The 11155-nt window shown below is 51.1% G+C and overlaps 2 protein-coding genes across 12 annotated transcripts; both read left to right on the top strand.

Annotated features, from left to right (window-relative positions):
- Window positions 1-816: 816 nt before the first annotated feature.
- Window positions 817-7563, top strand: LOC101117600 (C-type lectin domain family 10 member A). Of its 6 annotated transcripts, none has more exons than XM_004013284.6 (10): window positions 817-981; window positions 2101-2291; window positions 2891-3004; window positions 3297-3392; window positions 3482-3553; window positions 3658-3729; window positions 3894-3980; window positions 4072-4226; window positions 4456-4562; window positions 4718-7563. In XM_004013284.6, the coding sequence occupies exons 2-10, from the start codon at window positions 2225-2227 to the stop codon at window positions 4872-4874; spliced, it is 927 nt and encodes a 308-aa protein (XP_004013333.1). In that variant the 5' UTR covers window positions 817-981; window positions 2101-2224; the 3' UTR covers window positions 4875-7563. The 6 variants fall into 6 exon arrangements, with proteins under 6 accessions (XP_004013333.1, XP_042111571.1, XP_027830810.1 ...); XM_042255637.2 differs by having other exon boundaries at window positions 4674-7563; XM_027975009.3 differs by lacking the exon at window positions 2891-3004.
- A 788-nt stretch (window positions 7564-8351) lies between these two features.
- Window positions 8352-11038, top strand: SLC16A11 (solute carrier family 16 member 11). Of its 6 annotated transcripts, none has more exons than XM_027975011.2 (5): window positions 8352-8498; window positions 9066-9273; window positions 9596-9739; window positions 9905-10672; window positions 10767-11038. In XM_027975011.2, the coding sequence occupies exons 2-5, from the start codon at window positions 9069-9071 to the stop codon at window positions 10994-10996; spliced, it is 1347 nt and encodes a 448-aa protein (XP_027830812.2). In that variant the 5' UTR covers window positions 8352-8498; window positions 9066-9068; the 3' UTR covers window positions 10997-11038. The 6 variants fall into 6 exon arrangements, with proteins under 6 accessions (XP_027830812.2, XP_042111570.1, XP_027830811.2 ...); XM_042255636.2 differs by having other exon boundaries at window positions 9066-9298; XM_027975010.3 differs by lacking the exon at window positions 8352-8498 and adding an exon at window positions 8692-8829.
- The last annotated feature ends 117 nt before the right edge of the window (window positions 11039-11155 follow it).

Here is an 11155-nt window from a genome sequence, read left to right as displayed (position 1 = left end):
CACCACCTCTTCCCTCCATTCAAATGAAATGAGGATGTAGCAGGGAAAAGCCAATTCTCACTCCATGTTGGAACTGTTTCTCTGAGTTGGATTTTGTTATTATAATCATACATAAAGACCTGCCTCAGAGCATCTGCCCCTCTGCCTGACTGTTAAAGTGTTCAGGACCCTGTCCATCTGTGGATGGAAGGAAGGAAAAATCAACACATCCCTGCCTGAGGTTTGCCATTCTAGGAGATATTTGCAAGACTAATAGCCTTTTTACTTTGTTTCCTCACCCCTTTCCTGACCCCATCTCTGGTCTATAAAAGAAGATGGTTATTTTGAGACATTATTCTGCCATCTTCTGGAAGTCCAGTGCCTGCTTTCTGAATAAAGTCTTTTTCCTTGCCTCAACACCTTGTCCCTGTCATTTAGTGATCAGAGCAAGCTTGGACTTGATAACAAGGAGAGCTGGCCAGAACTCAGGGAGCTTGCTGGCTGAGGCCCCAGAGGAAGATGTCAGGGGCCCTGGGTCAGGATTGAGCAAGAGTAGAGCAAAGGACTCCTCTGGACCTGGGTTTGCAATGATGGAGATGTCAACAATTCCGAGATGTTCACATCAAGGAAATGTAAGGCGGTGTGGGACAGAGGAAGAGCAACACTGGAACTCTGGTTCCTTCTGATCCAATGTTTCACTGCCAAATAGTAAAATTAAGGAAGTCACTGGAGGTCTAAAAAAGTCCAGCTGCCCTACACACGCCACCTCTGCCTGAGTTTTGATTTCAATTCCTTCTTATTAGTTACTGCCTCAAATTGAGGAAATGGGAGTTTCCCAGTTTATAGACTCTTGGTCATTCAGACACAAAGACTAGCAGGTCTCCACTCAGGTGACTCTTCCATCGGCCACCCCCATCCCAACTGTCCGGGATTTCGTTTTTTCCAACTCTGGTCATTGCTGCACAAAGAACTCAAGAATCACAGCCTCTTGACTTCTCACAGGTAAAGGGGCTAGGGATGCATGTGAGACTAAAAGGGCAGGGAGGATGTCAGAGAAAGCAGGGAGAAGGGACCATGGGTCTTTGGTGGAACTCAATGGTAAGATATATAAGGGGGCAGGTTGGGGATTTAATGACTCATGGGAGATTTTCAACTCTATTCCCTTCATTGGATTTGGATTAAATTAGGGAGAAGGCAATGGCACCCCACTCCAGTACTGTTGCCTGGAAAATCCCATGGATGGAGGAGCCTGGTGGGCTGCAGTCCATGGGGTCGCTAAAAGTCGGGCACGACGGAGCGACTTCACTTTCACTTTCCACTTTCATGCATTGGAGAAGGAAATGGCAACCCACTCCAGTGTTTTTGCCTGGAGACTCCCAGGGACGGGGGAGCCTGATGGGCTGCCGTCTATGGGGTCCCACAGAGTCGGACACAACTAAAGCGACTTAGCAGCAGCAGGGCAGCTACAACCTTGGTCACAAACTGATACTTACAGTCAACCCCTTCCCTAGCCTGGTTCTAGCCCTGTCTTCAGCCCCTACCCCAGCCACATCTCAAACCCCATACCAACCCCAGTGGCAGCTTCACCCCCAGAGTTCTTACATCATTAAAAAAAAAAACCTTGGGGGCAGCCCAGCAGGACACACAGGATCCTAGGAACTAGGGATGAAACTCCTGCCCTGTGAAGTGGAAGCATGGAGCCTTAACCATTGGACTGCCAGAAAATTCCCAAGTTAGCTTGACTCTTAACACCAGCCTGCCCCTCTCCCCCACCCCCCGAAAGCTTGAACCTCAACTCTGTCCTATTTTCAACTTCAGCACCAAGCCTATGTCTATCTCCATTCATGGCTTCAACATGAGTACTGATCCCTATACTGACCCCAGCATGAGTACTGATCCTAGCAGGAGACGCAACCTCGGTTCCAGCCCCAACATCAGACCTAGTCCTAGCAATGCATTTAGCTCCAACTTCACCTCCACCATCACTCCAGACTCAACCTGACCCTAGCTCAAACCTCATCCCTGACCCCACCTCTGACCTCAGCTGCAAACCCAAGCCCTTCCCATTCCTAGCCTTCACCATGGGTTCCTTTTCAAACCTCACTCTTTTCTCATCTCCAGCCCTGCCTTGCAGCTCCTCCCTGGTCCCCGCATTCCCCCTTTAATCCAGCTCCTGCCCCGGCCTGCCTACTGCCTCGGCCTCCACTTCTGCTCCAACAGTCTCAGAGACCGTGTTGGTCCAAACATGTCAGTGAAGTACGAAGACCTTCAGTACTTGGAGAGTGAGAAAAAAAGCCAGAGGCTTGCAGAAGGTAAAGGAAAGGGGAAACAGTCTTTGCTAAGCTCTTCTTAATATGTTTAGAAGGCTTTCTGCTGTCAAGTGTGTCACGTCTGCACCTCTACCATGTGTCCTGGTGGGGTCCCCCACTCTGAAGGGGGTCAGGGCCCAGCCTCTGGGGGACCTGGTATGAAGAGGATTCAAGATCCATAGTGGGCCTGACTTCCTGTGCGCTGAGGAAGGGCAAAAGCGTAAACTGTCTTTCTAATGTGTTTTCGCCCTTGAGTGTGAGCTTGCCTTGTGGGCCTAGAGTGTGGGCTGCCCCTCGCTCTCTCTGGGTCCTCCTGCTACCTCCCCAACTCTGATGAGAGGACCTTACACATCGCGATGGTCCTCTGTGTGTCTTTGTGTACACATATCCCCAGGCATGTGAGGGGCCCCTGTATCTGAGCACTGGGGCTGGTCCATGAGGAGTCAGAGACCTGGACACCCCTGGTCCCCCAGTTCTCATCTGGCCTCCCACCAGCATGAGCTGCACTGGCCTCCTCCCTGAGAGGTCCCTGTGGCCCCATCCTCAGCCCCGTCTGTCCCACCACCTGGACCCCCTCCTCCTGACACCCTCTCCTCCTGCAGTGCTGTTTTCTTCCCAGACCTTTCTGAAGCGGCTCCTCTCCAGCCCTTGCCTCCTCCTGCTCTCCCTGGGCCTCAGCCTCCTGCTGGCCAGCATCTGTGTGATGGGATACCAAAGTGAGTGGCACATGATGGGCAAGGAAGAGAGAAATAACGAGGTGTGGTGGGGATGCTGAATGCAAGAGTGATTGGATGAGGATGACTGCTGATTCTGTCACTTGTCAGCTGGGGAATGTTGTCAAATTATGTCCTCTCTCTGAGCCTTAATTGCCTCACTTGCAGTATAGGACCTCTCCTTTTGGGTGGGGTCACTGAAGGGACCCACGAGATGATGCATGTTAGGAGCCCAATGCTGGCATAGAGAGGGCCTGACAACCCTTAGCACTGATTGTCCCATCCTCCTGATCAGATTTCAAGTTTCAGAGTGACCTGCAGACCCTGAGAACAGGTTTCAGTAACTTCACTTCAAACAGTATGGCCGAGGTCCAGGCACTGAACTCCCAGGGTGAGCCTGGCATGAAAGGGGCTCTGGATTGAGGTGGGGTGGGGTGGAGCAGGGGTGGAGGCTGACTCCTGAGTCCCTGAATCCTCCAGGTGGCAACTTGCAAGAAATGATAACATCACTGAAAGCTGAGGTGGAAAGTCACAAGCAAGAACTGCAAGCTGGTGAGACCCTCAGGGAGAGGGTGTGGAGAGGTGGGGGCTGGGCTCTCAGACTGGAGGGTGGGGGATGGGAGCAGTAACAGGGTACTGAGTGCCCTCCCCTCCAGCCCGTAGCTTGAATGACAAGGTGCTTTCTCTGGAGAACAGGCTGGAGAAGCAACTGGAAGAACTCAAAGCAGGTCAGGCCCTTACTGCCTTCTACCTGGGCATGAGGTGTGTGGGAGGGCAGGGCAGGGGCGTTCCTAGGCTGGGTCCTGGGCACGGACCCCCAGTCTCCAGGGACTCATGGAGCAGAAGCCACACCCAGGGCACTGTACCCACTGCCCATCTGTGTGCATCCCAGGTGATTCTGAAATGCTCCTTCAAGTCCAGCAGCTGGTCAAGAACCTGAACTCCCTGACCTGCAAGATGGATGCTCTCAAGAGCAATTGTAAGAGCTGTGCGGGGCATGCCTGGAGCCAGTTCCTGCCCACGTCCCCCTGGGCAGCATCTCAGCCACTCCCCCAACCCCGGCCCCTTAGGCTCTCAAAACACAGCCTGCTGTCCCACAAACTGGCTGGAGCATGAAGGCCGCTGCTACTGGTTCTCTTCCTTGGTGAAGCCCTGGCCAGAAGCTGAGAAAGACTGCCAACTGAAAAATGCCCACCTGGTAGTCATCAGCTCCAGAGATGAACAGGTGAGCCCCTCAAGCTCAGGTCCCAAGACTGGTCTCATTGGCATCACCTGGGGAGTTTTAGCAACCACTGCAATCTAAGCCAGAGTCTGAGATTCCACTGGTTCCGGCATTGGGATCAACACCCTGAATTTCCTCCATGGCTTTAATGAACCCATGAAGTTCAGAACTGATAGTCCAAGGAGCGGGCCTTGGGGCGGGGGAAGTCACCGCTGCCCTTCTGTCGTCCCAGGATTTTATCCAGGCCAACCTACGTCCTTACTTCACCTGGATGGGCCTCAGTGATCAGGATGGAGTCTGGAAATGGGTGGATGGGTCGGACTATGAGACCAACGTCAAGTGAGTGCCTTGGCTTTCTGTACCTTCTTCATTCTTCAGCTCTGCTCCTCCAGGGTCTGGCCCACAGCCCCTTCTCTCCAACCTGGATTCTGTTCTATCTGTTCTTCCTAGCTGGCTGTTTTCCTCTCACACCAACCCTCCCCCTCCCCAACCAGGAATTGGAAGCCAGGCCAGCCGGATGACTTTCATGGGCATGGGCTGGGCGGGGGTGAGGACTGTGCCCATTTCCACCCCGATGGCAAGTGGAATGACGATGCCTGCCAAAGACCCTACCGCTGGATCTGCGAGGCTGGACTGAGCAAAGGCAACTAAGAGAGTGGCCCCTGCCTGGGAAATGGCAGGGTGGGGAAGGGGGACCCTTCTCCTTGTAGGAGAGCAATAAACCCTGGGAGATTAGAGCACTGCCATTGATTTGAGGTTCTTTTTGTCCCCTTAACTTTGAAAAGACTATCTAGAGTTCCTAAGGTATTTTTAAAAAATTTCAGCTTTATTGAGGTATAATTGACGTATGAAATTGTAAGATATTTAAATATCAGGCTTTGATACATATATACTTTGTGAGAGGATTCTCGCATCTAGTTAATGAACATATCCATAACCTCACGTTTATTATTTTTCCTAGGTGAGAATACTTAAGTTCTACTCTCAGCAAATTTCAATTATAAAATAGTGCTATCAACTATGGTCACCACATTTAATGTTAGATTCTCAGCTATAAGACTTTTATAGCTGAAAGCTTGTTCCCTTTTACCAAACTCTTCCTATTCCCCTCAAACTCCCGCCACTGGCAACGACTTTTGCACTTTTAATTTTTTTTCCTGACTTTTTTTTTTAATGATTCTGCAGATAAGTGATATCATGCAGTACTGTCTTTCTCTGTCTGGCTTATATTACTTGATATAAATACCCTCTAGTTCAATTCATATTGTTGCATATAGCAGGATTTCCTTCTTTGTCAAGGCTGAATAATATTCTGTCATTATATATATATGATGGAATTTATATATGTATATATGATAGAATATTATATTATTCTTTATTCCTTCATCCACTGATAGACACTTAGGCTGTTTCCATATCTTGATTATGGTGAACGATGCTCCAATAAACACGGGAGTGCTGGTATCTCTTTGATACCCTGTTTCAATTTCCTTTGGATATAAACCCAGAAATGGAATTACTGGATCATATGGTAGTTCTATTTTTCATTTTTTGAGACATTTCCATATGCTTTCCATACTGGCTGTACCAATTTACATTCCCACCAAGAGTGCATAGATGTTTCTTTTTCTCTACATCCTCACCAACCTAAGGTTTTTTTTTAACCTGAAAAATCAATTTTACTGAAGTGTAATCCTTACATAATAAAATGCACCACTTAAAGAGTAGAGATGACTTTTGGTGTGGCCCAAAAGGATATTGTATATTGGTGTTGATATACAAAACAGTGTTATCAACTATGGTTACCATGTTTTTTTAATGTTAGATTCTCAGACCTTATTCATCTTATAACTGAAAGTTTGTTCCCTTTTACCAGCCTCTTCCTATTCCCTTCCAACCCCCAGCCCCTGGCAACCACTTTTCCACTTTCTGTCTTTTTTTAATGATTCTGCAGATAAGTGATACCATATTGTATTGTCCTTCTCTATCTGGCTTATAGTACTTGCTATAAATGCTCTTGAGTTCCATTCATGTTGTTGCAAATAGCAGGGTTTCCTTTTTTCACAAGGCTGAATAATATGCTGTCATTTTATACATACCTTTATGTATATATTGGATATGGGCTTCCTGGGTGACACTAGTGGTAAAGAACCCATTTGCCAATGCACAAGACGTAAGAGATGCAGGTTCCATCCCTGGGTTGGGAAGATCCCCTGAAGGACATGGTAATCTACTCCAGTATTTTTGCCTGGAGATTCCCATGGACAGAGGAGCCTGTTGGGCTACAGTCCATAGGGTCGCAAAAAGTCAGACATGACTGAAGCTCCTCAGCATGCACAATATATATTGGCTATATGGTAGAATATTATATATAGGTATATATTATATATAGATCATATATACTATTTTCTAGTAGTCATGTATAAACGTGAGAGTTGGACCATAAAGAAGGCTGAGCACCAAAGAACTGATACTTTCAAACTGTGGTGTTGGAGAAGAGTCTTGAGAGTCCCTTGGCCAAGATCAAACCTGTCAATCCTAAAGGAAATCAATCCTGAATATTTATTGGAAGGATTGATGCTGAAGCTGAAGCTCTAATACTTTGGCCACCTGATGTGAAGAGCTGAGTTATTGGAAAAGACCTTGAAACTGGGAAAGACTGATGGCAGGAGGAGAAGGGGGTGAAAGAGGATGAGATGGTTGGATAGCATCACTGACTCAATGGACAAAATTTTGAGCAAACTCTGGGAGAGAGTGAAGGACATGGAAGCCTGACATGCTTCAGTCCATGGGGTCACAAAGAGTTGGACAAGACTTAGCCACTGGACAACAAACTAATGGAGTATTATATTATTCTTTATCCATTCATTCATTGATAGACACTTAGGTTCTTGCCATATCTTGACTATTGTGAATGATGCTCCAATGAAGACATAAGTGCAGATACCTCTTTGATAGCCTGTACAGAATCTGCCTGCAATGAAGGAGACCTGGGTTCTATCGCTGGATTGGGAAGATCCCCTGGAGGAGGGCATGGTAACCCACTCTAGTATTCTTGCCTGGAGAATCCCCATGGACAGAAGAACCTGCTGGACTACAGTTCATGTGGTTGCAGAGTCAGACATGATTGAGAGACTAAGCACAGCACAGCATGGCAGTTCTATTTTTAATATTTTGAGGCACTTCTATATACTGGCTATACCAGTTTACATTTCCATCCACAGTGCTAAGTGTTTCTTTCTCTCTACATCCTCACCAATCTAAGATTTCTTTAACCTTAAAAATCAGCTTTATTGAGATGTAATTCTTACACAGTAAAACGTGTGTGTGTGCTCAGTCATTCGTTGCGTCTGACTCTTTTCAACGCCATGGACCGTAGCCTTCCAGGTTCCTCTGTCCATGGGATTCTCCAGGCATGAATAGTGCTGTTTTTTATTTTTTTTTTATTTATTCAACAATTAGGAAACACTGCCACCATGTGGCTGTCGGGTAATGTGGCTGTCGGCCAAACAGTAATGTAAACTGCCAGGTTTTCTCTGATGTTGTTTAATAAAGGAGAGAACAAAACCCTTGATTCAAAGTAAATCAATCTTAATGTAAAAAGGAAAGTTTTTCCAAGAAATCAATACCTGGGTTCAATTTTCGGATTTCTTACTTTGTTTTTAAAATTCCCATCTAAATCTTCAGGGATTCTGATCCCAAGAATCCTTTCTAGCCCCAGAAACCCCTAGCTCAGAATCAATCTACCATTTCCAGGTCAGTTTGGCATCAAATTGTCTCCAGGCAGTTTCCCTCCGTGGTGGCAGATTCTATTTCAGTAGTAGGTCTGTTCTTGGATGGTTCCACAGTTGGACAGACCCAGACTCAAATATTTTTCTTACTTTCTTTCTTTCTTTTTTTAAGTTTGGCGACTCGGGCAAATCACATAACTTCTCTAAGTCTCAGTGACTTCATCTGTAAAATGGAGGGAACACCTTTTCACAGGGTGATTGTGAAGATGCAACATGACGTGTATATGTCCCTGGCCCATCACAAGGAAGTCCTCTTCCTTCCGCTCTGTCCTGGAGGGCGTATTGTCGTTGAGCATGCAACATGTACTGGTCTGTGATTTGACACCCGAGGTTTACCAGGTTCTCCAGCAACGTTCCCTGAGAACGTTGGAGCTACTCATCCCCTCAGGCTTTGGGAGGACACTATTTCCGTGCGTTGCCTACCAACGTTGGGGAGGCTGGCGATTGCAATCCATGCATCTCCCGGGTGCGCAGCCAGCTGAAGGTGCGTGGGCATGGGCGGGGAGGTGTTTATTCCTCGCCCCTCCCTTCCTTGGGATTGGGGGTGTAAATGGATAATTCAATCCCCGTGGGACTCGGCTCGGTGGATTGGCTGTCTCAGCTCGCCCCAGCCCTCGACACTCCCCATCCCCCCGCCCGCGCGTCCCAGGTGGCTCAGGCGCCCTGTGGCGCTCTCTGTTTACCTTGAGAGCCGGTCCAAGTTGGGCTCCATCTCTGCATTTGCTCCCCTCTAAGGCCCCGCCCTCTGGGGAAGCGGGGAGAAAACCGGGCCGAGCCTTTCTTCGCCCTTCCCCTCCCCCGGACCGCCCAGAGAGGTCGGGTAAGGGGAACCTGGTGTGTGTGGGAGGGGGAGTCTCAGAACTGGGGGATCTGGCTGTTATCCCGCTCTTGTACGGCGCGGACCTGGAGTTCTAGCCCTAGGCCCGAACACCGCCCCCCCCCCCCCCCGCCTCCGTCCTGTGGTGCTCAGGGCTGGATCTCAGGTATGCTAAGATCCATAAAGGAGACACAGACGTGGCGACTTCTCTGATAGATGTTCCCCCTTCCGCAGGAGATGATGACCCCCAAGCCAACCGGACCCCCGGACGGAGGCTGGGGCTGGGTGGTGGCGGCCGCAGGGTTCGCGGTGAATGGGCTCTCCTACGGGGTGTTACGCTCCCTGGGCCTCGCCTTCCCTGACTTCGCGGAGTATTTTGACCGAAACGCTCAGGAGACGGCGTGGGTCAGCGCCCTGGCCCTGGCAGTGCAGCAGGCAGCCAGTGAGGAGGGGCCCCGAGGTGGGAGGTAGGAACTGGGGTGGGGGGAAGTGCCTTGAGAGCAGTGGTAGAGGACACACTTGACTAGTTAACAAACAACCTAAGAAAAGTCGACCCTTAGAGTTCGACCTTCAGACCTAGGTCGAATTTAAAATTCTAAGTTCTAGAATTGAGTGGGCCTTGAGATGAAGCGGGGCAGGGTAGTGGTGGTGGTGTTGCTCTAAGGCGGGGGAGAAGTTTAGGCCAGGAAAACAGCCAATGAGAAGTGTTCGAGCGAGTTTGGGGGTCCAGGGGGCGTGCCTTCCTTGACTCCGCCCCCTTCCAGGCCCAGTAGGCAGTGCCCTGAGCACCCGCTGGGGGGCGCGCCCCGTCGTGATGGTTGGGGGCATCCTCACCTCGCTCGGCTTCGTCTTCTCGGCTTTCGCCCACAGTCTGCTGCACCTCTACCTTGGCCTGGGCGTCCTTGCTGGTGAGGGGAGAGGGATACCCGGGTTCTTAAGGGGGTGATGGTGGAGATAGGAGCTTGTCGGGTAGGGAAACCGAGAGGGCGGGGGCCTCCTGCGAGAAACGGAGCTAGGATGGCAGGGCCTGGCAACACTGGTTTCTGTCTTTACCCGGTCCTATCCATTCGCAGGCTCCGGCTGGGCGCTGGTGTTCGCCCCTGCCCTGGGGACCGTCTCCCGTTACTTCTCCCGCCGTCGAGTCTTGGCCGTGGGGCTGGCACTCACGGGCAACGGGGCCTCCTCGCTGCTCCTGGCGCCTGCTTTGCAGCTCCTCCTTGATAATTTTGGCTGGCGGGGCTCCCTGCTCCTCCTCGGAGCCGTCACCCTCCACCTCACCCCCTGTGGCGCCCTGCTACGACCCCTGGCGCTTCCTGGAGACCCCCTGGCCCTACCCCGAAGCCCTCTAGCTGCCCTCGGCCTCGGTCTCTTCAGACACCGGGCCTTCCTAGTTTTGACACTAGGAACGGCCTTAGTGGGGGTCGGTTACTTCATCCCCTACGTGCACTTGGCTCCTCACGCTTTAGATCGGGGCCTGGGCGGGTATGGGGCAGCGCTGGTGGTGGCGGCGGCTGCGGTGGGGGATATCGGCGCTCGGCTCCTCTGCGGGTGGCTGGCGGACCAGGGTTGGGTGCCCCTCCCGCGGTTGCTGACGGTATTCGGGGCTCTGACAGGCCTGGGGCTGCTGGCGGTGGGATTGGTGCCCGTGGTGGGGAACGAGGACAGCTGGGGGGGCCCCCTGCTGGCAGCGGCTGGGGTCTACGGCCTGAGCGCCGGAAGTTACGCCCCGTTGATTTTCTGTGTGCTCCCGGAGCTGGTGGGCATCGGAAATGTGGTACAGGCCACCGGTCTGGTGATGATGCTGCTGAGCCTCGGGGGGCTTCTAGGCCCTCCCCTGTCAGGTAAGGGCCAGAGCCAGCAGATCCGCTCACCACCCTCACCCCCCACCTGCATCTGGGGACCCAGCCCTCTAAGTTCCTTTCCCTCTCCTCTCAGGCTTCCTAAGGGATGAGACCGGAGACTTCACCGCCTCCTTCCTCACGTGCGGCTCTTTCGTCCTCTCTGGCAGCTTCGTCTATTTGGGGCTGCCCAAGGCGCTGCCCTCCTGCCGTCCGGCCTCACGTCCAGGCACTCCACCCCCTGAGATGGGGGAGCTGCTCCCGGTCCCTCAGGTTGCCCTGCTCTCCCCGGGAGACCCTCACTCCACTCTGGACACCACTTGTTGAGCCCCTCCCCCAATAAAGACTTTTTATCTGCTTTTCCTGCAAGCTCCAATTGTTAGACAATCTATGCTGCAAACAGTCTGCTTAAGATATCCAAAGAAGCTGGTTGATGGGAACAGGATCCCCCTAAGCCATGCCAGGCGGGGTGTTTATCCTGTCAGT

This window comes from Ovis aries, chromosome 11 (assembly GCF_016772045.2).
Source record: "Ovis aries strain OAR_USU_Benz2616 breed Rambouillet chromosome 11, ARS-UI_Ramb_v3.0, whole genome shotgun sequence".
Classification (NCBI taxonomy): domain Eukaryota; kingdom Metazoa; phylum Chordata; class Mammalia; order Artiodactyla; family Bovidae; genus Ovis; species Ovis aries.
Note: the sequence above shows the minus strand (reverse complement) of the source record. Positions and strands in the feature narration are given on the sequence as shown.

Excerpts from the sequence above, each read along its gene's own strand:
- LOC101117600 (XM_042255637.2), top strand. The coding sequence starts at position 2,225 with ATGTCAGTGAAGTACGAAGACCTTCAGTACTTGGAGAGTGAGAAAAAA. Across the intron at positions 2,292-2,890 it reads AAGCCAGAGGCTTGCAGAAG|TGCTGTTTTCTTCCCAGACC; the intron begins GTAAAGGAAAGG and ends CTCCTCCTGCAG. Across the intron at positions 3,005-3,296 it reads CTGTGTGATGGGATACCAAA|ATTTCAAGTTTCAGAGTGAC; the intron begins GTGAGTGGCACA and ends CCTCCTGATCAG.
- SLC16A11 (XM_027975011.2), top strand. The coding sequence starts at position 9,069 with ATGATGACCCCCAAGCCAACCGGACCCCCGGACGGAGGCTGGGGCTGG. Across the intron at positions 9,274-9,595 it reads GGCAGTGCAGCAGGCAGCCA|GCCCAGTAGGCAGTGCCCTG; the intron begins GTGAGGAGGGGC and ends GCCCCCTTCCAG. Across the intron at positions 9,740-9,904 it reads TGGCCTGGGCGTCCTTGCTG|GCTCCGGCTGGGCGCTGGTG; the intron begins GTGAGGGGAGAG and ends ATCCATTCGCAG.